The sequence below is a fragment of the Trachymyrmex cornetzi genome, unplaced genomic scaffold (genome assembly GCF_001594075.2).
Source record: "Trachymyrmex cornetzi isolate Tcor2-1 unplaced genomic scaffold, Tcor1.1 scaffold99, whole genome shotgun sequence".
Lineage (NCBI taxonomy): Eukaryota > Metazoa > Arthropoda > Insecta > Hymenoptera > Formicidae > Trachymyrmex > Trachymyrmex cornetzi.
In genome coordinates, this window is record NW_017300343.1 from 2,994,291 (window position 1) to 3,019,693 (window position 25,403).

Below are 25,403 nucleotides of genomic sequence, written 5' to 3' on the forward strand. Positions count from 1 at the left end.
ACACACACACACACACACACACACATATATATGTGTGACTAGTTCTACAATCCACGCACCGATTAAATTTTCAATCTTAAAACACAATCCGACAAGAGATTTTCCATTAGCAAAAAAAGTAAAAAATCGTAAAAGAATTACAAGTAAAAGCGTTATTTTTAACCCCTGTTTTTTTGTTATTTTTTGTCTTATCATATGTATATAAGGCCTGTGATTGATTTCGCAGGCTTGCGTAAATACCTCCGAATAGCGGTGATCTTAGATTCAGAAGAGATCGAATCGTCTTCATTGCTACGTCTCGGCCTCTTACGACATTGCGCGCTGCTTGGATCTGGACCTGGTGGTCCTGATGAGTGGTGGTCCCGAGAAAGTTCGTTGATCAAATTAGCAATTCAGGAGGGTACTTTGCAATTGGACGAACTCGAGGAGTTATCAAACTGCGCGAAAGTCATAATCGGAGCTCATCTTCAAGCGCCTCGTTATCAAAGAGCTCCGGCACGATTCCTCGCTCTAGTGCACACCTGGAGATATCTTCGCGACACGTGGAGCAAGGAGGTCGAAGAGAAACTACGATCTCTTGAAGCCGGTATCAGTAAGCTAAGAGAAGCCGGCGATCAGGTGGCTAAGCTGGAGGACGAAGTGTCCAGACAGCGCCAAGAACTAGAGGTTTGCAATAACATTACTACTTAATTGTAAATTTTTTTATTCTATTTTACAGCACTGCAATTACATAAATATTTTGTTTAAAGGTGGAAAAGGGGAGGGCCAATGCAGCTCTTGAACAAATCACTGCCACAATGAGAGGTGCGACCACTCAAAGGGGAGAAATGACAAGTTTGAAAGCTAATACAGAACGCGAGAGTGCCGAACTCGCACGGCGTAAGGTAATATCATTTTTCCTTGTTATCTATCGTTATCAATACGAAGAACTGAAGTATAAAAGTTACAAAGATCGCGCAACGTATCTGCGTCAATACAATGCATGTACAAAAGTAGCAACATGCATATATTGATCTTATTGTTTGCGTAGGCGGACATAGAAAGTGAATTAGGAAAGGTTGAGCCTCTAGTAGCACAAGCTGCTCAGGCAGTGGCTGGTATAAGTGCCGATGCATTGGCTGAAGTTCGTTCGTTGAGAGCACCGCCAGCGCCGGTGAGGGATGTGCTCGAAGGTGTTCTTCGGCTGATGGGCATAAAGGATACATCTTGGAACAGCATGAAGACATTCCTCGCCAAGCGAGGTGTCAAGGACGAAATTAGGTAAGCAATTATTGGCTCAATCTAGTTAATTCATATTAATTACTTTTTATTCTATTTAACTATTTGCTTAACTTTATGACAAACTAAATTCTTGCTTTTTCACTTTTCTTCGCGATTTAACGCGTAGAAATTGGGACGCAAGACGTAGTACGCCTGCGAGTTTAGAAGCTGTTTCCAAACTGATAAAGGAACGTCCGGACAGTTTCGAAGAGAAAACTGCAAAGAGAGCATCGGTGGCGGCAGCTCCATTAGCCGCTTGGGTACTCGCGAATCTTCAATACGGTCAAATATTGGAACAAGTTGCTCCTCTAGAACGAGAACAACGTCAATTAGCAGAGTATGTCTTTTAAATTGCTTTTTTGGCTTCCGTATTTTCCATTTTATCTGTGTCATCAATTTTTTTTCATTTTTCTATCTAATTTCGAATTTGTACTATTTACTTTTTAGATCTAATTGCTTTATATTACTCGGTTTCTTAATTATTTTGTGACTTAAGTCGATTAGCGGCGGCTGAGGCACAGTTGGGAAAATTGGAAACGGGATTAAATACGGTGGAGAGCCGTGTGGCGCAGCTTCAGAAAGAGCTTGCCGAGCACACGAGGGGTGCAGCTGAATTGCAGTTGCGAACTGAATCTGCCGAGGCCAGTCTATCAACAGCGCGTGCTCTGTTACGGAAACTCGATACCGAACATCGTGATTGGCAAACACAATTCCAAGAGCTGACAGCCAGAAAAGAACGACTGGACGTTGAGGCAGCTAATGCAGCAGCTCTACTTGTATATCAGGTAATCAGTCTTCCTTTTAGATTTGCTAATGTGAAAAAAATGCGACCTTATATTTTGGGACAATTAACTTTATTCTAAAATTTACACATTAACTAATATATTTTGAATACAAAAAGTTTGAATAATCTTATGTTTTAATATTTTAACTTTAACTTAATTTTTTAAATATCAGAATAGACCTAAATATTTATTTTTAATAATTGATCATAATAATAATAATGGATCCTTAAAGAGTTAATGACTTACTACGTTTGGGTTGTACAGGATCCTGAGAGAGATGACAATTGGAAGAAATCAGCGACTAAGTTATTGGTAACCGAACGCGAGAGATTATTATGGAGGGCACAGGGTTTACCAGCAGATACGAGTAGCTTGGTCGCAGCCTCTCGTGTTCTGAAAGGACCTCTAGTACCTATTTTCCTCGATCCTTCGGGAGTAGCAGTCATCTGGATCAAACGCAATTTTGGCACACGACTTGAAATAACTCAGCCTGAAAATTCTAAATTTTTGACGGCTTTGGAGCTCGCTGTGCGTTTCGGGAAACCTCTCTTGGTCGAGGAAGTGGTTCAATTTCCATCGATACTTTTGCCTTTGCTTCGTCGGGGACCGCTTAGACTGGGCGATCGTATTCTGTCGGCTCAGGAAGGCTTTCAATTATTCCTGGCCACTAGGAAAGATCGATTAGAAGATATCCCGAAGGAAGCTGATGCTGTGTTGTGCGAGATCACGCTCGGTGCTGGTACAAAAAGCTTAGCAGAAAGATTTGTAGAGAAGGTAAGGAAAAAAATAAATAAAAATATGTGTGATTATTTCTGATATCTTTATTCGATTTTTTTTACGTATTTGAACGATTGTTTCATCAGCTTTTATTGAACGAAACGCCAGAGCTCGAGGCGCAAAGAAGAGAAGCCTTGGAGAGAGAAGAAAAATTATCCGGAGAACGAGACGCGGCTAGGCTGGATGTATTGAGCCAATTAGCTACAGCTAGAGGCCAAGATCTCTTACAAGAATCCCAAGAACAAGGAGGTCTTTTGTCTTCATTGGAAGCAACGCAAGCCAAGGCGAAAGAGATAGCGATCGCGCTCGAGGAAAGTAGACAAAGTTTGAACGAAGTTTCAAGGTATCGTCAGAATATTATTTTTATATTAATGTTAATCCCTGTATTAACATTTGAAGATAATGTTGTTTTTTCGTTCCCTTTTTTTTAGGCGTGCCAAAAATCATGAAAAGTTTGCGCAGTTTGCCTCTAATGTTTATGAGACTATCAAAGGATTGACATTTCTCAGCTCTTTATACGTTATCTCCACAGAAGCCTACACCGATATCTGCTTGAAAGCGGTGCAAGATGATATTTCTTATACGAATGGAGACGGAGAAAAGAAAGAATCGCGAGGTCTAATCGAGAAACGGTATGTATAATATGATCAATTAAATTGTGACATGACATAAAATCATCATGCTGTCTGTTGTGTCAGGTTGATAACTCTGACGTTCCATCATTGCGCGAAGGCGATCTACAGGAAGCACAGGCTTCCTCTAGCGTTGCATATGGCGTTATCATTAAATCCAGTGTCAGATGTCGAGAGGAATCTTTTGTTCGACAGCGGCACGATCGCCAACGCCGATAATTCTGACTTTGAATTACCCGAATGGATACCGGATGAACGACGTGAAGCTATACAAGCCTTAGGTTCTTCTCTGCCCAATGTACGTCCTCAATACGACGTCTTTAGTAAACAGTCAAAAGCTTTATTAAAGTGACTTCAGTACTTTCCATGAATAATTCGAATTCTTAATAGATTTGAAATTTGGATGTCGATATTATTTTTTTTAAAGGTAGCCGCTAGAATGAAATCTTCTTGGCTGAACAATATTTCTGATATTTACGCGGATAACGGACTCAGTGCTTTTCAAAAAGTTTTGGTCGTGAAGGCTTTGCGACCTGATTATTTGCACACCGCTCTTTCCAAATTGGCTGCAAAACAATTAGGCAAGTATTACCCAAATAGCACATGAAGTTTTAAAACGTCTGCGATAACGTTACTGCTTAAACCGCAGCATTTTTGTCTATTATCACAACGTCATTATAATGTTTCGATCACGTTATAGCAGCAAAAATAGGATAACATTTTTAGGTTTTGAAAATGATGTCATAATCATTTTGATTGTATAAGTATTTTGTTATAAAAAAGTAGCCACATATTATACAGCAGTGTGACACTTTATAATCAAGATAAATTAATTATAAAAGATAAAATAATTAAACGGAGAATATTCTTTACATGTAATTAATATTTTATTAAAGTTATTTTTAAATTATGTAAAAATTTTGAAAATAGAATTAAAAAATAATTTTTGCTTTAAACTTAAATCTATAACAACTCGGAACCTCCGTCTTACTAATATTAGATCAAATTTAAAGAATAATTAATCATTACAACGTATTACAATTTATAATACATATATAAGTATACTAAAGCTACTTTGGCTATATTTTAGCTTTTACCCGTGCGCATGCGTGGCAAGACTCACGGTGCACGTACACTTCCTACATCAAAATAGCTGTGGTTGCATTTTGGCTTTTCTATTATCTATCATAGTCTCTGTACAGCTATCGGCGCATTCAAGATAGCTGTGGCTGCATTTTGGCTTTTCCAATAGCTGTCACAACTCACAACGACTGTACAGCTACCAGTGCATCCAAAATAGATGTGGCTGCATTTTGACTTTTTGATTAGCTGTCATAGTGATAATACGCAGCTTAATTAATACAATTAAAATAGCTTTAACTACTAATTAGCTAAAATTAAGGCTGGCAGAACGTTATACTTGCTACATTTTTGCTGTCGTAGCGAACATATTCAGATTATGTTACTTGGGCAGATAAAATGCGATGAAATTATTTTAAATTTCGTGTATATTCGAATATTTAAATATTCTTGTGCTCTTACAATTTTTTAATTTATATACTCAAAGAGATACAAACGTTTTCAAGTAAAACGAATAAGTCAAATGTTACATATAAACAGAATCTTTTATTACTTTTACTTCAGGAATAAATGTTAACGTATGTTTTAAACAATTAATAAGTTTATTTTGGGATTTCATTCAAAATATTGTATTTAACAAATTATTATTTTTTACGTGATTCCTTCAAGCCGATTTAACTTTCAAATTTACATACGAAAGGTGTGAAAGATTTGGCACCGCCGCTATGGTCATTGAGTACGATCGTCCAGGAGAAGGCGGGATCATATCCTGTGTTATTACTTTTATCGCCGGGGACTGATCCTGGTCCCGAACTCAAGGTACTAGCTGAGAAATATACCTCCGCTGGATTTACCGAGGTTTCTCTAGGTCAAGGACATGTCACTCAAGCCGAATTGGCATTGGAAACCGCATGCAGGTAGAATCTCATAATTTCCAAAAGCATTGTGATGCAACATACGTAATATTACGAGTAAAGAAATTTAAAAAATGCTTCATCTTGCCACTTTTATAAATGCAAAATTTTTTATAATTGGAAATATGCGATTTTGTGAAATAAATACACATCAATTATCATTACTTCGTAGAAACGGTGGTTGGGTCTTGCTAAGCAACTTGCAGCTCGCTCTAAATTGGCTACCGCGACTAGAAAGCATGCTTCGCTCGTCGATGTGTACCACAAACAAAAATTCCTCCACGAGGATCTGGCTGACTACGGAGGAGTGTTCCGGATTCTATCCGGGTTTAGCGGGGCTTTGTCTGAAACTGGCGTACGAACCGCCCGAAGGCGTGAAGAGGAACATGAGAAAATCGCTTCAGCAGTTGCGACAGTCGCAACGTAATGGTGATGATGTCGCGGCCACTACATTAGTGCTCGCCTGGTTACATGCGACGCTTCAAGAACGACGAAACTTCGTTCCTCAAGGCTGGATCAGACCATACGAGTGGAACGAGTCGGATCTCGAAGCTGCCTACGAGTTAGTAGTGAAGAATGTGGCGAAAGAAAAACGATCTCAACAAGGTATGTGAGACATAAATATATATAAGAGTAATTTTGACATCTTATATGACGTTATGTACAGAAAATATATTGGTATGTAAAGGGGACTGGCAAATTGGCAGAGGTTTGCTCGACGTTGCGGTTTACGGCGGACGGCTTCAGGATGACTATGACGCAAGGGCATTGCGCTCGATGATACGTAACATATGGTCCAGAGACATTTTCGAGGGACGCCGGAAGCTGGGAGATGTGTTGAAAGTGACCGACACGACGATGGGCGATCCGGTAAAGTTACTGGAGAATATGGATGACGTCGATTCACCGAAAGAGTACTTCGGACTCCCTGCTAATGCTCATAGAGCATGGGAAAGGGCTGCTGCGGAAAAAGCTCTAACATATCTTAAAGGTATCTTTAAAGCTCAGATAAATTAGAACTAAATAGTACATCTAGATTCGATTAGTGTTCTCTTCTTATGTTGAGCGGTTCAAGTTTTCAAATATGCTTAAATTATTTTCAAGGTATCTTGATGAAGCCGTTCAACAACAGTGAAGGAAATAGCAATAAATTAGAGAAATCAAAAGTTCAACACGATCTAAAGGTAGTTATGGATCGGCAATGTTCCTTGACATTCACATGTGACACAGGTGCCATAAGCGAACGGAAAGAAAATCCTTTACAGGACTTTTTCATCGACGAGATCGATCTTACGAAGAAGTTATTGCATATCGTACAAACGGATATGGATGCGTCATCTTTTGAAGATAACGAGGTCAGATTTTGATTTTGAAATTTTCACTTTTTTATAGTTATTTTAGTATAACGATAATTATAATTATATATATTTTTTCATAATAATGAAGATAATGATTTATAATTGAAGACTCCAAAGCACTGGTTTGCGGAATGGCGAACGGGTCCGAAAAACGCCATTCAATTTGCGAAGGCGCTTTTATCCAACTATGAAGCACTAAAATCCTCGGCGATGAACATACCCAGTCGAGTCGATTTGTCCCAGCTGTCCCGACCACGGGCTCTTCTGACCGCCCTGAAGCAACACACCGCACGAGAGCTCGGTCATCCATTGGAAACTCTTCATGTTCGCGCCAATTGGACCGAGAATCGTACGAACAAAGAGTGGAAGGTATCGCTCCAGCTCGAAGGTTTGCTCATATCAGGTAAGCTTGATTGATTGTCAGACTCGACAGAGTTTTATCTAGTATTCATAGTATTAAGTTTTCATTTGTTACGAGAGGAGCTGGAACTTAATCTGCGATTCACGTCGACGTAATTAATTAACGAGAATCACACGTTTAAGAATTTTTGAAAATTTTTGGATAATATCAAAAAGTCCAGAGTATCTTTAAATAAAAAAGAAAAACACGTTTTGCTTACAGGAGCCTCGATCGAGGAAGGTGTCTTAAAGGATCTGGATGTAAATTCGGCAGCGGTCGCGGTTGCCCCGACATGCCAAGTAGCATTTATGCCGGAGGAATACTCGGACGATAAATCCGGCGATGGTAATCTTCACGCTTTTGAAGATACGTATCGACAAGATTATTTGAACATACCGGTTTATACAAGTGTCCAACGGGAGGCTTTAATTTGTTCATTACCGATCACGTGTCCGCGAGAGGAATGCGATGCATGGTTACGCCGTGGCGTCATCCTGTATCTGAGATAAGTAGCTTTCGTACTTGTCCCCGATTAAACTGATAAAGATGAAGATATATGATACATTTGCAAGCATTAGACGTTAAATCAGATCTATAACAAAAGTAAACACAACAATATTAATTATTATTGTTAAATATTAGTTAGTAAAAAATATGGATTTGTATTCACACATTTAATTTTGATAAGAAACATAGGTTCCTAATCTATATAGTCCTAAAGTGTCTTAAACTTTTATTTATTTACTCGTTAAATATACTTACTTGTTAAATATAATTTAAATCAACTTCGTAGGTAAATAATGTTTGTAATTATCCGTAGTTAAACTAACGAAGATGAAGGTACGGAATGATATGCAAATGGCTCTAAAGTGTAGACGTTTAACCAAATTACTATAACAAAAGCAAATATTTCCTCCTAACTGTTCAAATACTAGTTACTAAAAGATTCACTTGTATTTATTTATTTAAATAAAGGTATTATTTATGTTTATTTAATCTTGATAAGAAACTTAGGTTTCTAATTTGTAGCCCTAAGGTATTTTAAAGTTGTCCACCAAATATATTTATTTGTCAAATATAAATTTAATAAACTGATGAATCAACTTTGCGTGCATAATTTTGTTTGATCGAATGAAGGAACGAGGGGAAAAGGGAAGTAGTATATATGATATATAAACACACTACATGTTAGCACACTGTGAATTGAACAATACGCTTATTATTATTAAAAATACATAGAGATATGTCGGGAATTTGTTGGGAGGTAAGTTTTCGCGAATTTTTCTACCGGTTTTGAAGTCGTTCTTTCCTTACGTTCCGCTGTTCTCGGAGGACGTCTCAAGAACAATCCGGTAGCGCGAGTCGTTTCGTTTAGTAGATTTAAAATTACGGATAATACAGCAATATCGTTTCATTTTAATAAAATAAAATGGTCATTGGTTGGTCCATCCAAGCCCACGAGACTTATTGTTAGAAATTTATATAATGAGCACACGACGTTCTCCGCGCCGCGTAATACGCGCAAGTCTCGTACTGAGAAATGTATCGATGTTTACAGAAAACATCCGTACAATTCAGTTCCTATATTCATATTCTTGTAGAAAATAAAAGCTATCATTGTATCGTTACGAGCTGAAAATATATTGGCAACCAAAACTGTTTCTCTCAAAAATGTCTGAAGATACACGTTCGATGGAAGAACTAACAGGCAAATGGACAGAATCTCTTTCGATGAGTAATCTCTAGAATAGTTAAGAAATTCCGTAGAATATAACCGTAATTCGAATCTATATACTATTTAATATTTTCGTAACATTTTTAATACGACTGGACGACATTGTAGTTTTTTCGTACCGAGAGTTTCGAAGTACCGTGATTTGTTAATTTGAGATGAAACTCGAAATAGAAATATCCATCCATTGTTATTCTCATGCAAGAAATGATTTTGGGCTGAAAGAAATTTACTTACTGAATGTATCTGTGTCTTATACATCTAATTGAAACTTATTTCCTACGAGCGATAGAAAAGAGAAATTTAATAGAAGTAAGGCTCATTCTCGAGACGCTCTGTCGTCCAGTACAATCAAGTACAACGAACTTTAAAATACGAACACGGAATAACAAGATTCTATTACGATATCGATTATAAATTATCTATTTGTAAATTTTTTGGGAAGAAAGGGAGTGGAATTTTTTTAAGGATTTAGACTCCGCGTACACGAATGTGTTTTTTTTGCTCTACGTAATTATAATATTTTATCGCGCGTAAATTGGAAAATCACGTTAACTTGAATATGCACACATCGACGAAAGAATTGTTTTCGTAAGTAAATAGCTTTAATATCAAAATTCAAATGTTATTTAAGAAGTTTTGGAATTATTATCAAGATCAGAGAATCTTTGGGAAAATTGTAAAAAGTGAAATAGAAAGATATATATAGAGATGCAGACAGAAGAAGAAAAAGAGAAGAAGCAAATATTTATATATATGTTTTTATATATAATATAATATTTTAATTAATTTTAATTAACATTTTAAGAGATTGTGATTTTCGAAGTCGTTTGTGTGCACATCCATCATGTGTAAAATAAGATTTAAAAATTATAAAAAATATAACTATAAATTATATTTTTAGCTGCTAATTATCTAAAAAAAGGAAATAATTTATAGAATTATATTTATTTAATTACTAATTTTTTCGAGCATATTGAAAGACTAACATGTTAGTTGCTAGTAAATAAACATCGTAATAAACACTAAACGCATTGTACGTGTTCTCGCGTCTATTAATGAAATGGAGCAGTTCGTGCACACGGAGTCTCGTTGTTCACACGACAACAAACGAGACAACCTCGAATTTCGACAGGGAATGGAACAAGGAGAAGGAACGGACGGGAGAGAATTAACAGTCGCGGCCCGAGCGCTGGCTTATACCGAAATATCGTGATTGTCGTCAATTTATTGCTCTAAAAACTTAAATCGAAATTTGCAAGCTGAGCCAGCGCTCTCACCGCCGCTATATAAAGGCGTCACTATATCCGGGAAATCCCAATTATTTCCTTTTATGTTCTTTTTTTTTTTAATCTCATGCCTAATACTATCCGAATACTATTGAAATCGGTACGATCGATGGTCAAGTAAGAAAATTTGGGATTGTCGCGAGAAAACGATCCTAACGCTCATTCGCGGCAATAATCAAACACAATTTTTTTTTGTAAAATATATTTTTTTTCTCTCAACACTTCGACATCGAGAATTGAACTTCGTGCGATCGTACCGGCTCCAATGTTACGTTATCGGGCATCTAACTAACGTACGGTACACGCTTAATATATACCCGATAACATACGCGTAGTATACTCTTACACGCCCTATAATGATCCTACAACGATCCTACAATGATCCTTGCAGTATTCTCTCTCGCTTTAAATTCTCTTTTTATCGGTACGATGATACAACAGGTACGGATCGCGAAAGGCATTTCTTCTTAAATACTCCAAAAGAGCGGTAAAGATAAGCAAGGACGTACATCGCGCAGTCGATTTTTCTTTACAGAAAATCGATGAAAGACCAGCATTCGTAATTCACACTGTTACATATCGCGACCTAACGAAGTCTAAAATAAACCCCCTCCCCTCTCTCTCTCTGTTGTTATAATAATTCTTTGTCTTATGTTGTGGACGAACACAAAGCTTCGTAAGTTGTCTATATTCTCGCATGAAACTTAACTTAACAGTCAGAAAACAGCGGCAATTCTTTCCTGTTCGCCCAAAAAAAAAATATAGGTACTCAAATTTTATTTAAGTCAACGTGACGGTTTTTTCTCGTCGCAATGAAATCTGGCGACTACAAAACCGTGTATACAAGATTTAAGAGAGTGCACGACTTGTGCAATACCAACACTCAATAGTCTTGATACGATATATATTTTCTATTTTGAGGTAAGGAATAATTCGAATTAAATTGAAAATTAAAAGAGGCTAAAAACAATTTTACAACAATTATAATTTTCTTTACATATTTTTCTTCATATATCGTTTAAAATCAACAAGCAATTCAGTTATTCCGTATTCGATACATTCCTTGCTTCCTATTAATTTCTCTATCATTTTGCAACGAAATGTATACGAACTATTGAGCATTAGTATACGAATAAAAAAAGAGATACAGGCAATAGGATTTACTCGCCGCCGTACGAATTAAATCTCTACACACATTCAAATAATAGAATATAAACTGAGTTTCTAGAGGATCACAGAAGTATCGATAAGTAAATGGGCTCAATTAAGACGCGCGAAAGAAAGAAATCGTTGCGTGCATGATCGTATTGACTTGTGAGTGGCACTCTTTCTTTAAAATACGCGCAAATCCAAGCGATGAGCGCCTCAAAAATTCTACACGTATATATTATACATAGATCTTATATCAATCCGACAGAAAAATAATTGTAATAACAGTATTATAGTAATAGTAATAGTACAATAATGTTGATAGACTGCATCTAACTACTAATTGGTGTTCGTACGTTGATCCCTTTTTACATTTTGGTATTTATAGAATGTAGCTTCGTTTTCACTGTTCTCATTAAGATTATCCTCTATTTTCCCTGGATTAAAACTAACAGATTATCGATTCGCTTGTAGCACTCATTTCGAGTGAAGACTATGAACATTTCGTATATATATATATATGTACCTATATATATACTTTTGCACATATTCCAACATGAGACAGTCAATATTTGTTTGGCATTGTTGTTAGTGTTCCTTCATACAGTCGGTTGGCACAGATTTAACGTTTCGTTTCACTGAACCGAACTCTACAAGCAATCCTTTAATCGCGCAAATGTGATGGCTGGACCATTTTGTTTACTTGTTTTTGCATGAGACTGAGACAATAGATGTATTTATATATAAGTATAGATATACAAAACTGACTGTCTCACTTTGGATCAGAGAGACGTCAAATGTCGTACGAAAAATAAATTTGCTCGTCTTAGGAGCAATTTTAGATGCTCCCTGACCGATAATGGTCCACTTGCCGAGTATACGAATATAAGTAGAGCTACAAACCTCGGGCAAGTTTACGAGTGAGAAAAATAAGGACTTATTATCGATTGGAAACAACTATGTACGTATATACGTATGCGCATGTATGTGTGTATCTGTGTATGTGTGATAATTGTGTCTTAGAGAATAAATTTCGAAGTATCGACAAGAAAAATACGTCAGTATTTGGCAAACACGTAATCGTCAACGTCAAGTAGACAGACGAGGAATATCAGATTATCACGTGGCGATTTACGTTACGTTACGCCGGAAAAAATGCCGCAAAAGACGTTGCCAGAACGCCAATAATAGCGGCTCTTACGTCACAATCGTTCAGGGCGGTTCAGGCCGTGGCGATCAACACTGGAGGTCAGAGATCGCTCTCCATCTCGTCTGTCGCCAATTGAAAGTGTTCTTGACCTAGTGACATATATCGTTACAGTTCGTATATGGATAGTTATAAATTACTTAGGCCCAGTTTCACAACTCATGATTAACTCTTAACCGAGGTTCAACTTATTTCTCATTTTTTTTTCAATTCTAGAATTAAAAAGAGATAATGAATAAGTTGAACCTCGGTTAAGAGTTAACCGTCAGTTGTGGAACTGGGCCTTAGAGTTATATGTTTAACGTTCTAAAGAGACGAAATTTTGTTGATGACACTGTCTTGAAATTATAAAATATTTCTTTTATATATTTTTTGACGAAACAAGAAAATTTAGTCTCACGATTGGACAAAGGATGCTTTTGTGAACTTTTTTACTACTTACTTTGCAAATACGCAGCTAGATCGTGATCCTCTGCTATCAACGCGAGTTGATGCGGCGTGTTTCCGTGTCGGTCCTTTATCATCAAAGAGGCGCCGCCGGCTACGAGCATACAGCAAATGGAACGACGTTTGTTCTGGGCAGCTTTATGCAACGCAGTTTGCCCTCTGAAACAGAAATAAATTACTTCTCACTTTCGGAATCAAGGTGAACGGAAAATGGAGCGAAACGAATAAAAATTGACGAGAAAAATAGAAAAAAATTTGACGGTTAATATAACCTTAGATTAAATTTTTAATTTTATGATGATCTTTATTTGATTCGTTCACTGAGAAAAATTTCCGGGCTTTATCCGTTCAAAAAGTAACAAACAGATATTTCTGATTGATTTTGATCGGATAGTCCTCAAATTTGATCGGATAGTCTTATAAATCCGATCAAAATCAATCGGAAATATCTGTTTGTTACTTTTTGAACGGTCATTTTTCTCAGTGTTGATAACTTACTTGTCATTATCGATTATGTTTAAAATTGTCGGTGGGGCGCAGGCAATAAGATATCTGACAATGTCTTTGTGTCCGTGCCTCGATGCCAGATGCAGCGCCGTTTGACCAGTTTCATCGATCGACAGAAGCGAGTACCCTTTTTGATGAAGCTGCTTCAAGGTCGGCAGATCGCCAATCTTCGCTGCTCTCAATATTTCATCGCAGTTCTTTTCTAGTAATTCAGTATTGAATCCGTGAACTCCCGAGTTCAGGCCAAAGAGTCTGTCGCGAGGGCTGCAAATAGAAATAAGAAATCCAAATTAGGGCAGCCCCCTCCTTTCGGCACGCAAGTTACTTTTGCAATATCCGCGGACAATGAATAATTATTATCCGAATAAATTATCCGAGCAAAGATAATTGAAGTGTACGGTCGAATGAAAGTTTACGTAACGCTCGTGTTGAGTTTTCTTTAGAATAATCCATAATATATCATCAAGTCGCGATACCTTTTACACCGTCTAAAAGGCACTCATGTGGAATAAAGGTCTACCCGCTTTGAAAGCCACCAGTGGTCTTCATTCGAAGTTTCCTGTCTTCTATCTAACGTCGCATAGAACACCCTTCTTGGCTCTCGATCATTCGGATAATTAATGGCATGCCCGGAGTAACACTCAAGATTCTAAGAACCTTACCTGATAAAAGCGAGAGATCGGTCAGCCTGATGCTGCGACTGTTCGGTACGAGTGATTGCGACATGAGAGTTTTGCTTCAGGGATTCGCGTCTTATATGAGAGTTTGACTCGCCATTTTTGTTCTCGCTCGGCGGCGCATCCAAGGAGTTTCGATTTGCCGGATTCTTCGGCCTGACACCATTCTGACCTTCGGAAACGCTCTCTGGTTGTCTGGAAAGTTTGATCTTCCCGGTGACGGAGAGATGTTCCTGCCCTCGTGTATCTTCGTTCGGTCGATTTGCCTTCTCTGTTACGGCTGGCATCTCCTTTAGATGTTCGTCGCTATATCGTATATCATATCATGCGTTTTGAAGAAAAAAAAATGTAATGCTAGATCCGTATGAAAATACTCCACGTACCTCGGTAAGGGAATTTGCGCGGTTTTGACTTCCTGGTTCACGACGATCTGACTTGGTCCCGCTTGGCCGCCGGATTGCTGCTGCACAGCGTCTTCATCGAGTATGTATACAGTGTCCACGGCGACATCGGTTACGTAATGCAACTGCTCCTGGCCGCGATCGATCCTGAAGAATCTTTCCGCGGTGCACGCTAAAAAATAGAAACTACACGTATTTTGCGAATTTTTTAGAACAGAAGATCCTGCGCGAATTTGCAAATAATTCGCGCGAGAGACGATACTCACAGTCAAGGAAACAGCACGAATCCATATTATAATCTTTCGTTAAGAGTTTCCTTAGGCTTTCTAAATCGGTCGCAGCGTCAAGATCGAGCGGTTCTGCGAACCACGACTCTGCCACATCCTTCAACATCTCCTTGTTATGATGATATGCCTCATAATCTGACATCTTTATCCTCATCACGGGCAGCTTTAGCCTGTCTAATCTTGCTGTGTGTTGATGTGGCTTTCCCGTATTCCTCCTTTTCGCTAACATCGTAGCCTTATTTAACATACTTAAAGTTATGATGGATGGTAACAGGCGACAAGCCTCTCCGTCGACCTGTAACATTTTATAAAGTATTATATAGTTAAATTAGATTATATAGGGAATGTGACATGAATACTTATCGGGTAAAATTACTAGAATAGGTTTTATTCTTATCATACTAAAAAAATTTCTCTTTATTCGCAAAAATGTATGAATAATATTCACCGATTAAAATCAGCTTATTAGAATATTTCATGAAAATGAAAAAAGAAGGCAACTTAGATCCATATTAGCTAAAGAAAATAATTTACGTGATCAAAGATATTTAAAAAATACGAAATAAGATAATTCTAGGTATCTATATGCAAATTGTTATCAAAACAATGGCTGTTGAAGTACGATACAAAAATTACGCTTGCCTGCATTGGTATAGTTTTTGTAGTGACCAATTTGGCCGTGCTGCATTGTACTATGCATGTACCGTGTCCACGTGCTTGTAGAAGAGGTAGCTGATAAGTGGTTAAGCCGACTACCTCGATCAAGCCATCGTCCATGGCGGGTTCTCTAGTGCCACTTCCCGCACTCCACGGATGCGTCCCACCGCCGTAAGAAGCGATATTCAAGAACAGTATCGCATGAACCCGGTGCTCTCTCAATTTCGGTGTCATGTCCTGACCGTCGCATTCCAACGTCACGAAATCCGAGAGATCTTTCCATTTTGTGAGCAACAAGTCCTTGCAGCCCATTTGTCCGTAGAACAATTTGTTCCTCATTCTGGAGTTAAACTTCTCCGGGTGAGCCTCTATAAACGAATCGTAGCGGAGATTTATCAAATAAAATCCTCTTTTAAATACAATACATTTTATATCAGATATAAAGAAGTATTATTTAATTAAAAAAAAAAAGAAGAAATTCTTGAGATCAATATATTTTGAGTTCACAGAACGAAATCTTGATCGGTCACATAATCGATTTCACATTCTCGAATTAAATTCTAGAATCACAACATCTGTGATGTCGTCGATGTAACTTACAAAGGAATCGTCGGAATTTTCTTTCATCGATTTTGAATTAGGGAAGCAAAACATCCCTTATTTTTGATGGATTATTTCTACTCCTGAACGTTGAGATAAGCAAAATAAAAATATACAGGTCTAATATTTTTTTATGTTCTACAGAATATCTGAAGCCATCAAACTTGATGAGATTCTGACGGTTCCTTTGTTAATGCGAGTAAAAATTTAAAATCAGGTCTCACCTCGTGCTTCGTGAAACTCGAGAGCAATGTGAGCGTCTACACCGAGGGAAAAGTAATTGTTAACAACGTTGAGCGGTAGATTTTCCTTGCCTTTACCGCCATCGTCGTCGTTTTTAGAGTCGGGATTCCTCTCGACCTTCAGTTGCCATCTGTCCAACAGGGTGGTCTCACTGTCACCTATGCTCGTCAAGATCTTGCCGATCGGCTCGTCTTTGTAACCACCTCCCCATCCCAATGCTCTCGCTAGATCATTTCCGGTACCCAGAGGAAGTACCCCAACCGCTGGCGCTGGATAAACGCCGATTTGATCCAGAATCGACAGGACCCAACCAACCGTACCGTCGCCGCCACAAGCCAACACGCGCAAATTTGGAACCTTCTTGAAGAGTTCCAATCTGCAAGATGATCAATATATTTTTGTTTACTTGACTGATTCAATCTTTTTCTTTCTCTTTACATTATATGTCATCCTTGTCAGTTGTTCATATCTATTTTTATTTAGCAGATTTACTCACCCCATTTTTGGACCACCCTGCGTCAAATCGAAAACCTGTCTTGGATTGAGTAACCATTGAAACTTTTGTAGCAATTTCGCTCCTTGATTACCACCGGATTTCGGATTTATGAAAACCAACACCGGCTTTACTGTGGCCGTGGGTATAGGCTTAACGATCCACAACTCTCCCTGATCCTTTTCTTTTTCTTTCTCTTTCTCTTTCTGTTCCTTCTCTTTTTCTTTGTTTTTCCGGCGGTAAGAGCCATCACCAGATTTTTTTCTTCTGGGGGATCTTCTCAAGCTACTCTTGAAACTACCCTTACGAGGAAGTTTCACAATCCATGACGGCGGCACTACGATCGACGCGTGAGTGCCCAATTCGCAGTTCTCGCCTATTTTCTGTACGTTAAAGCACGACTCCTTATTGTGATAAGCGGCCTTGCACCAGCTGCAGCTCACCGCCACGATTTCCCTGGAGCTGAAGCTGAGCTTCGATTGGAAGGACTTGCCGCAGTTGGCACACTTGCCCTTCTGCGATCGTCGATGGACCCAGTGATGATGGGTTGTCGTTTGCTCGCGGTACTGACGTACGCCTACATCACGAAAGCTCGGCTTGCAAGCGAACTCTAAACCTCCGACGCAGCAGGCGTGAGCCACTACACGACAAGCTGGACACTTCAACCGGGGTCCATGTTTCTAAATGGTAAAAAGAACAAAGGACGATGTCGATCCGATTAATCAAAATCTCGAATGCATCTGTCATTCTTAAGCATCATCCGTTTTATTTTTGCGACTTACAGAACAGTCATTGACATAACAGAAATCACCGGATGTAGCGGTTGGTACCCAAAGATGTTCCCCATTAAACGCATTTGGACCCCAATCTGGAGTCGACCGAGGTTCACGATGACCACTCGAACTACCCCCGTCTCTACTATCTTCTCCACTATCCTCTCTTCCTCTAGAATCATTACATGAAGCGCTCACCAAACTTTTTTCGACTTAATTTGCATTAACAATGTATATGTTCTACTGCGCTAAGTTAAAAAATGATCACAAAAAAATAATTTTCACGCACTACTTTCTACTATTTATTTATATAATAAGGTGTATTTTTGTAATTTCGTATTTAAATATGAACTTTATCCGTATCGCATAGAAATAGATAGGACGCAAAAGAAACAGAACACGTATATCATTGTATATATAATTCAAACTGCCCTTGCTCGTGCTTTTTTCATGAGGGTCCGATAGCGCGAGAACGAAATCATGTCGTATCTTTGAAATGGTAATGATGTCCTCAAAGATTTAAGCTATATGAATAATTTAAAGTCTACCAGTCTACCTTCCTGCCTGATGAAACGTGCATCCAAAAATAGAATATAAAAATTTAACGACTACAGTAGCCTACTAGCGAGCTTTTTTAATGTACGACATCTTTGATTTGCGTAATAATTAATAAATAACAGTAATAACCATACCGCACGAAAGGTGCAATGTATAGCTCGCATGTAGGTATAGCTTTTGATCAATAGTTTCCAAATATTTAATTCCTTGCGATAATAGATTACTCTTTTAATACATAAACATAATTTTTCGGAGATAAGTGTTATCTTTCTAATTTATGGAAATGTCCTAAATAATAATTCATGAGAGAAGTAGCGATGTATAGGCCTTTTAAGTAGAATCGTAAATAGAGGCAAGAGACGAAAATAGTAGCACGATAGCACATAGAAAAGCCTTTTCCTACTTATTTTTTTAAAACCACTTTAGATGATTTATAATTGTGTCAGAATTTAGGATAGAATTCTGTTCATAATGTCACTTATATATCATATTTAAATAAAAATATTTAAATTTTCGTTTTAAACTGAATATTTTAATCTAACTAATTATGTATATATATATAGAATATAAAAAGTTAAAAATGTGAACAGATATAACAAATTAAGAATTAACAGAGAAGATGGTAGAAATATAAAATATCTTGTGTGGTTTTAATTCATAAAATTAACACCGTGATTTAATTATGAATTATTTCAATTCCGTTTATTTAATTAGCGTTCTAATAATACGAATCAATGTTAATATATGAACTATAAATTTTCATTTTTAAGAAAAAGAATTTAATATGCCAACGTTAGTGCCCACTTTTATCCCAGAAAATTCTATGACCTATATTAAGAATGTGCTTTTACGATATTCGCGCGTATATAATTCACATAATATATATGCTATAGATTTTCATACATAAAAGCTCGTATTTATCGATAAAAGCGCGTTCTGAATGCAGGCCTATGCTTCCACCATCATCTCTAACAGCAAGATTAAGAGCCGGTTGCTCCCTCTTTAGATAAACTATATGGTAATTTATCTAATGGACAAAAGAGAGAGCGAAAGAGAGAAAGAGAGAGAACGAGAGCAAGAGTAAAAGAGTGAATAAATTGAAATTTATCGAAAGAGAGAGAGAGAAAGAGAGAGAGAGAGAGAGGTGGAACAACCCAGCCTTCTAATTATACTCAAGATACATAACTTCATCACACAATCGATACAAAAATGCAAACAAAATCATTTTATACAGTTTATTTCATGCACATTAGCTTAAATTTAACTAAAAAATTGTCAAAATAAGAAAAGGAAAAATAAATGAAAACAGCTGCGATATTATTTGCGTCAAAAGACTGTTTATGCATCTCATATTTGTCGATAAATAACTAAAGTTTAAGTGCTACAATCGCGCAACAAAATAAGACGTGTAACATAAAAACATGCTCATTAATACAATCTTGGATAGCGTCGTGCTTAGAACATTCCGGGGGTCACGGCTCCATCCAATCAGACGTACCCACCCTATCGGAGGTCGTGACTCTTTCCCAGGTAGCAGCGCCGTGTATCTCGTTCTCGCGTCCGTCGGCAGCACGATGTCGACGCTCTTCGACCTAATGCTCTGTTGCGGCACTGCCAACGAGTCCGCGTCGACTACGCCGCCGTTCTTATTGTTATTGAAACACGAATCCACGGAAGCGGCACGATCTCGCTTCAGCTCCGGCACCGTCAGAAAAATGTCACGTACGACGAACTTGGACCTGCACGGCTCGAGGGCCTCATTCTCTTCGTCATCGTCGTCATCGTCCGCTTCTGACGCAGTTGAGGTTGACACGACAGCGGAAAAGTGCTCCAGGGGGAAGGTGGTCAAGGCCTCCTGCCTGGACAGCCTGCGCTGCCTCTCCGGGAACTCTGGTCTGACCTCGGAGTCCGGCTCGGTAGGTGTATCTTTGGTTATCTCGGATGGGACGTATTGCGACTCACACGAGTCATCGGATGTCAGGGTGACCAGGATCTCCGGGCTGCCCTCCCTCTTGTTCTCATCCTCCGATTCATTCTCGGACAGATCCGAGCTATCAGCCTCACGGACCTCCCCGGCGTCAACCTCTTCTCTGGAGATGTCCTCGGCCAGCCAGAGATTCCGATACTCCTCGACGCAGGCACAGTGGTAACATCCGGAGACTTGAATAGTTGGAGTTTCCGGTCGCTCGATCCCACCTGCTGGAAGTTGACTCGGGGACGAAGCGGAACTCGCGGAGTACGCGTCTAAGCTCTTGGAACGTTGACCGGTCAGCTGAGGTACTTTTAAAGTCGAAGAGCCTCTCCTACCGCGCATCGATTCTTGCGATCTCGCCGGAGAACACGTGGAGGACGATGAGGAGGTACGGTCGTCCTGTCGCTGTGTCTGTAACTGTATCTCGTCAAAGGAGGCCGACCTGATCTGCTTAGGCACCTCGAGGCTAGATTGGGACTTCATTTCTGCTCCCGTAGGAGTGCGCGACCTTTTGAAGGTCGAGCGCAGTTTCTGCATCGTCGCTTAATAGCTACCTGGCGACGCTGTCGTCCGCAATAACGGACGTTCCGCTGCTCTCTCTTAATAAGAACGACCTTCTGGATAAGACACAAACGGCCGCGTTGCTTTCCTCACTCTCTTCTTCGTCCCCGAGATTGGATATGCCGTCGTGTTCTTGGATTGTCTTCCGCTTAAACGGTGACTGGATCGCTTGCTTACAAGTCGAACAGAACAATGATGATGACGACGACGACGAGGACGACGACGACGCGACCGTCTCTTCTTCCAGGTTGAACTTAGCTGCCGATTTGCAGCCCATTCTAAGTACTTTCGCCGGCCAGAGTTACACCGAAATCCTTTGTTCGAAAGTCCTCAAAAATCGTTCGAGTAATCAGCGTTAATCGACTAATCACAATGGAAAAGAAAAAGCAATTAATTTATCAAGAGACCAGAGGAACGTTCGGGAAGAAGATTCGATATCGGGAAGAAGAAATAGGAGCTGGGATAGAAATTACAGCTGTTTCTCAATGTCAGACACAATTTTTCGTATAAAGAGCTGTTTACTTGGAAGCGACTTCAGTTTTACAGAAACATATGGTCATTGTCGATTTTGTTTCGTTGCCAATTGACGCTCCAAATATTTTCTCGATGCTTTCGGCACTACAATTTGAAATTATATGGGAACAAAGCTTTCAATTATCCCCCAGCACTGCAGCAAAGTTTTACGTATTCGACCCGAAATATGTCAAATGTGACAATCATCAGCGATACGTGAATTCCATGAAAACTATCTCGTTATATTCAGCGAGAATACAATTCCGACAAACTTGATTCGGTAATTAATCGAAGTGGGCAAATTTTCATCCGTCATCTGCTTTGTCTTCTCCGTTTGTCCACCCTCGCATCTACCCTCGCACTCAATCACCCTCTCTCTCTCTCTCTCTCTCTCTCTCTCTCTCTCTCTCTCTCTCTCATCTCTCTCTCTCTCTCCCCCTCTCTCCTCCTCTCCTTTGTCTCACTGTTTCTGTCTTTACCTTTCTGTCTCCCTTTTTCTTTCCTCACTACCGCCCCTCACAGCGCGGTTCTCTCCTTTTGAGTGACTAGCATCATCGATCGAGTTTTCCAACACCGGAATTTATTTTCACAGTGACGCTTGATAATCGGGGTCGTCGAGGTCGTATGCACTACTGTCGCGACACGAGGCAAAATCGAGATGATTCCGATGAGACCGGAGATCGATTGATCCTCATTGTCACCGTCGCGAGATATGTTCCAGTCGACTTGAAGGTCTTCAAGATTTCGCGCTCATCGTCGACGAGCGTTCATCGTTGAACATATCGACAATCTGTCGAATGTCAATGGTAACGAAGGTCAAAATTTCTTGGGAACGGACGATCGTTCGATGCCAAGAGACAAACGGCGAATATTCACCAACGAGACTCGTTCTTTCGAACGACCTTCGCCACGTCGTCGATCGATCCATAAACTCGATCAATGATAGAGCACATTCCACGGAAACTCGCGCACCGCTCCACTCTCTCGCCACCCTCAAGATTCGTCTTTCTCTTTCTTTCTTCCTATCTCTTCCTCGTCTTCCCCTTTCTCTCTCAAACGCAATATCTTTCGGGTAAGAAACACCTACGCACCGTCCACGAGCCAAACGCGTTGCGTCGTCGCGCAAAAGGGATGAATTCAACGCGGTCCTGTCACTCGAAAATTTTCGTCCTTCGCTCGCGGTTCTTTTCGAAACCCGCGCATTTTGGACGGTGTCCTCTCTCCACGCGGGTCGCGTTCTTTTGCGACCCGCGAGAAAAACGTACAGTGATAATACGATCTTAAACGAGACGATAGCGACGGCGACGCGACACGACGCGGCGCGGCGAGATTGCCGGTCGGACTAACGCAAGCCAGGGCTCGTCGATGACCGATGTCGAAAGGGGTGAGAGAGAACGCGGGCGGTTGTACGTGTGCACCCCCTCATCCTGCCCCGTACACCCCCTCGTCCTGCTCCGCTCATGCGCCCTTCGCAACGGATTACCTCTCAGAGAGGTGTCACGACCATGCGCGCAATAATATCAAGCGTATTGGTCAGGAATCGGGGTTCATACGGTAAAAAATAAGAGAGCGAGAGAGAGGAGAGAGAGAGAGAGAGAGAGAGAGATTTTAAACGAGACCGACAGTCATCGAGCAGTGTTAATGGCGTTTGTATTATTCAGATATTTGAGATATTCGAATATCATGTTTCCTAACGTTTTGTTTGTTCAGTCGAAAATACAGATTTAATGGGATTTGTAGATGTAGTTTGAATTTCTCTCTCTCTCTCTCCCCCCTCTCTCTCTCTGTCTCTGTATCTTCTTTCTTTCTCTCTTTCTTTTCTTTTGATCTAAAAAAAAACCCGAATATCATTTTCATCTCGTATAGCTTTCATATAAAATAAACTATCATAAAGTAAACGTCATAAAGTAAAATTTACATCCACTCTATCGAACGCTTCTCTTTCTCTCCGACGTTTGCAAATATCAGTCCAAAAATCACCGTTGCATCAAATTCTCATATTCACGGTGAATTCACGCTGAGTTGCAACCAAACGCGTGATCAGTAACATGACCTTAAAGAATCTACCGGGAAGACGTTAGTGCCATGTAGGTTGCAAATTAAAAGCATCGTAATAATCGAGTCGATAACTAATCCTGGTGTTATCGAGAAATTAAAATATCTATCAATTTGGCAAAACGGCCAAGACGTTAAAATCGCGCGCTAATCTTGTTAAAAAAAAAAAAAATCGGACTGAATCTTTTCTTTTCTTTTTTCTCTACAAATGTAATCGAGTAATCTTTTGTCTAAAAAGAGAGAGATCGCTGTTCAAGTTCCGTAGTTGGATAACTGCTGACCTTATCTTCGAATCGGACGGTATAGGATCTTCGCGGCATCTTAAGTTCGTGCCCTCCGCGAAATGCACCCGGTGTCCTAGCTTCGGGGCCAACTCGAGCAACCTACAATGCACACGAGAAACGCCCAGATGGTGGTATACGATCAGCACACGTGGAGCGTAACGTCTACGAGATCTTTTAGCCGTTTCTTAACCGTCTCACCTTCGACACGCTCCCGACCGGCACGGATCGACACTTCAGTGTAAAGGAATTTGTAGCCGGATCATCCGAAGAATGTTGTTTATTAGTTTGAAGTGTGATTCTTCGGGCATTACGTTATTCGCTTATCTGTATGTGATTGTGTACTCATTATACAATACAGCATATAGATTTGGTGGTGTAAAGTTAAGGCTCGGATATTACCTAATTAAAATGAATTCTACTTGGTTGAATTGTTTTAACGTTTCCAGATGGAAACGATCAAACAGAATCTATGACGGAAGATATTATTATATTTTGCGTGAAACGTGACTTGTGGAATATTATATACTCTATATAGTATGTCACGGTCTTATAAGTCGTAAGCATTTTTTCCTTCTAAGCTAAAAAAGATGAATCTCGTGTAACAAGCGAAATTTAATATCTTCTAAGAGGCTTTCGACGTTTCAAGTTAAAGTTTTAGGTGTAGAGTTTAATGAGGGATTTTTAGTGTCTTGTAATAAGCTATATTTATAAATGTTTAAGTCTTGATCACGTAATGACCTCGAGTTTCATAAAACGGGGAGAAAATCATTTCCGGATTATAGAAGAACAATCGCGTAATCACCCTAGCGATTGGACGATTGTGATTAACAATTTGCAATTACTTTTTAACTAAATCAGAACAAAGTAGTCACCGATTTCTTTGCTCCAACTGGAAAATAATCATCAATCGTCAATCGCAATCGCGCAATCGCTGGTATAATTACGAGACAATTCATCGCAACAGAAATAATTGTTCTAGATTAGTCATGAAAGAATGTCGACACGGATATTCACATATGGACCAGAAACTCACGTGATTCTTATTGTAATCACCTCGCCAGACGCCGGTTTCGATATCAAGCAACACAACGCGCACCTCTGCCAGTTCATTCTCGTGATCGGTTTCCACCTCGACGCAACTGATGCAAAGAAAGGAAGGGAAAAAACCGCAAGAATAATTGCAGCACAATCGCCGTTTCCCGCACTCTTACTCCCGCTAATCTTTCGTAACTGCGAATTATGTCATTTCTATGTAATAACACCTAGTACGCCTGTACTTTTCCTGTACCACCAACCTGTCACTCACAAACACCTGCTATTGATGATGTCACTCGTTTAATTTCTGAACGAAATACGTCGTAACATTCAACGAATTACCTCCTAATTAACTGTGGTCAAGTTATGAAGCGCGATATTCGATTCCGACGTTCAATCGCAACAAAAGCGTAATACTGTCGGTCTTGTAATGACGTATAACGTTTAATAACATATCTTTCAAGATAATGATTTTCGTAATTAAATCGTGTTACGAAACGTGAACAAATGAGAAAACGCAATAAAAGGAAGGTACTTCCGAATCTCATTGTCTTTAATTACTTTAATACGTTTCAATGAATTCCTTCTGGAAAAACATGATTTTAATGTTAAACTAGATTTAAAGTTCTTTAGTGTCGTAAGCAAACTTCTTCGAAATTTTAATTTAAAGAAATATAATAAAATCTCGTTATTAACAATCTATTGACGTCAACGATGATTTCTTGAAATTTTGCATAAAATCAGTTGTCGATTGCAG

General features: G+C 39.3%; 2 protein-coding genes across 2 annotated transcripts in view; one reads left to right on the forward strand and one right to left on the reverse strand.

Annotated features, from left to right (window-relative positions):
* btv (dynein cytoplasmic heavy chain beethoven) overlaps positions 1–7,815 on the forward strand; it is a 21,716-nt gene extending 13,901 nt beyond the window's left edge. Inside the window, exons 31-46 of the mRNA XM_018521731.1 lie at positions 227–666; positions 750–884; positions 1,031–1,260; positions 1,388–1,597; positions 1,757–2,045; positions 2,310–2,819; positions 2,909–3,165; positions 3,254–3,454; positions 3,521–3,752; positions 3,882–4,035; positions 5,235–5,451; positions 5,621–6,054; positions 6,137–6,439; positions 6,553–6,803; positions 6,915–7,209; positions 7,429–7,815. Of these exons, the coding sequence (XP_018377233.1) occupies positions 227–666; positions 750–884; positions 1,031–1,260; positions 1,388–1,597; positions 1,757–2,045; positions 2,310–2,819; positions 2,909–3,165; positions 3,254–3,454; positions 3,521–3,752; positions 3,882–4,035; positions 5,235–5,451; positions 5,621–6,054; positions 6,137–6,439; positions 6,553–6,803; positions 6,915–7,209; positions 7,429–7,715 (4,445 nt within the window). The 3' untranslated portion in view covers positions 7,716–7,815. The remainder of the gene's footprint in view (positions 1–226; positions 667–749; positions 885–1,030; positions 1,261–1,387; positions 1,598–1,756; positions 2,046–2,309; positions 2,820–2,908; positions 3,166–3,253; positions 3,455–3,520; positions 3,753–3,881; positions 4,036–5,234; positions 5,452–5,620; positions 6,055–6,136; positions 6,440–6,552; positions 6,804–6,914; positions 7,210–7,428) is intronic.
* A 3,460-nt stretch (positions 7,816–11,275) lies between these two features.
* rdgA (retinal degeneration A) lies at positions 11,276–21,137 on the reverse strand. The gene is made up of 11 exons (XM_018521467.1): positions 19,729–21,137; positions 17,678–17,840; positions 16,899–17,575; positions 16,384–16,778; positions 15,545–15,927; positions 14,882–15,197; positions 14,598–14,787; positions 14,200–14,520; positions 13,529–13,801; positions 13,026–13,189; positions 11,276–12,675 (listed from the first exon to the last, which is right to left on the reverse strand). The coding sequence occupies exons 1-11, from the start codon at positions 20,733–20,735 to the stop codon at positions 12,626–12,628; spliced, it is 3,939 nt and encodes a 1,312-aa protein (XP_018376969.1). The 5' UTR covers positions 20,736–21,137; the 3' UTR covers positions 11,276–12,625.
* Between the last annotated feature and the right edge of the window lie 4,266 nt (positions 21,138–25,403).

Coding starts and splice junctions, on each gene's coding strand:
- rdgA (XM_018521467.1), bottom strand. CDS start 20,735: ATGCAGAAACTGCGCTCGACCTTCAAAAGGTCGCGCACTCCTACGGGA. Junction 16,779..16,898: donor CAGGGTGGTCCAAAAATGGG/GTGAGTAAATCT, acceptor ATCATCTTGCAG/ATTGGAACTCTTCAAGAAGG. Junction 15,928..16,383: donor CGAGTTTCACGAAGCACGAG/GTGAGACCTGAT, acceptor ATTCGTTTATAG/AGGCTCACCCGGAGAAGTTT.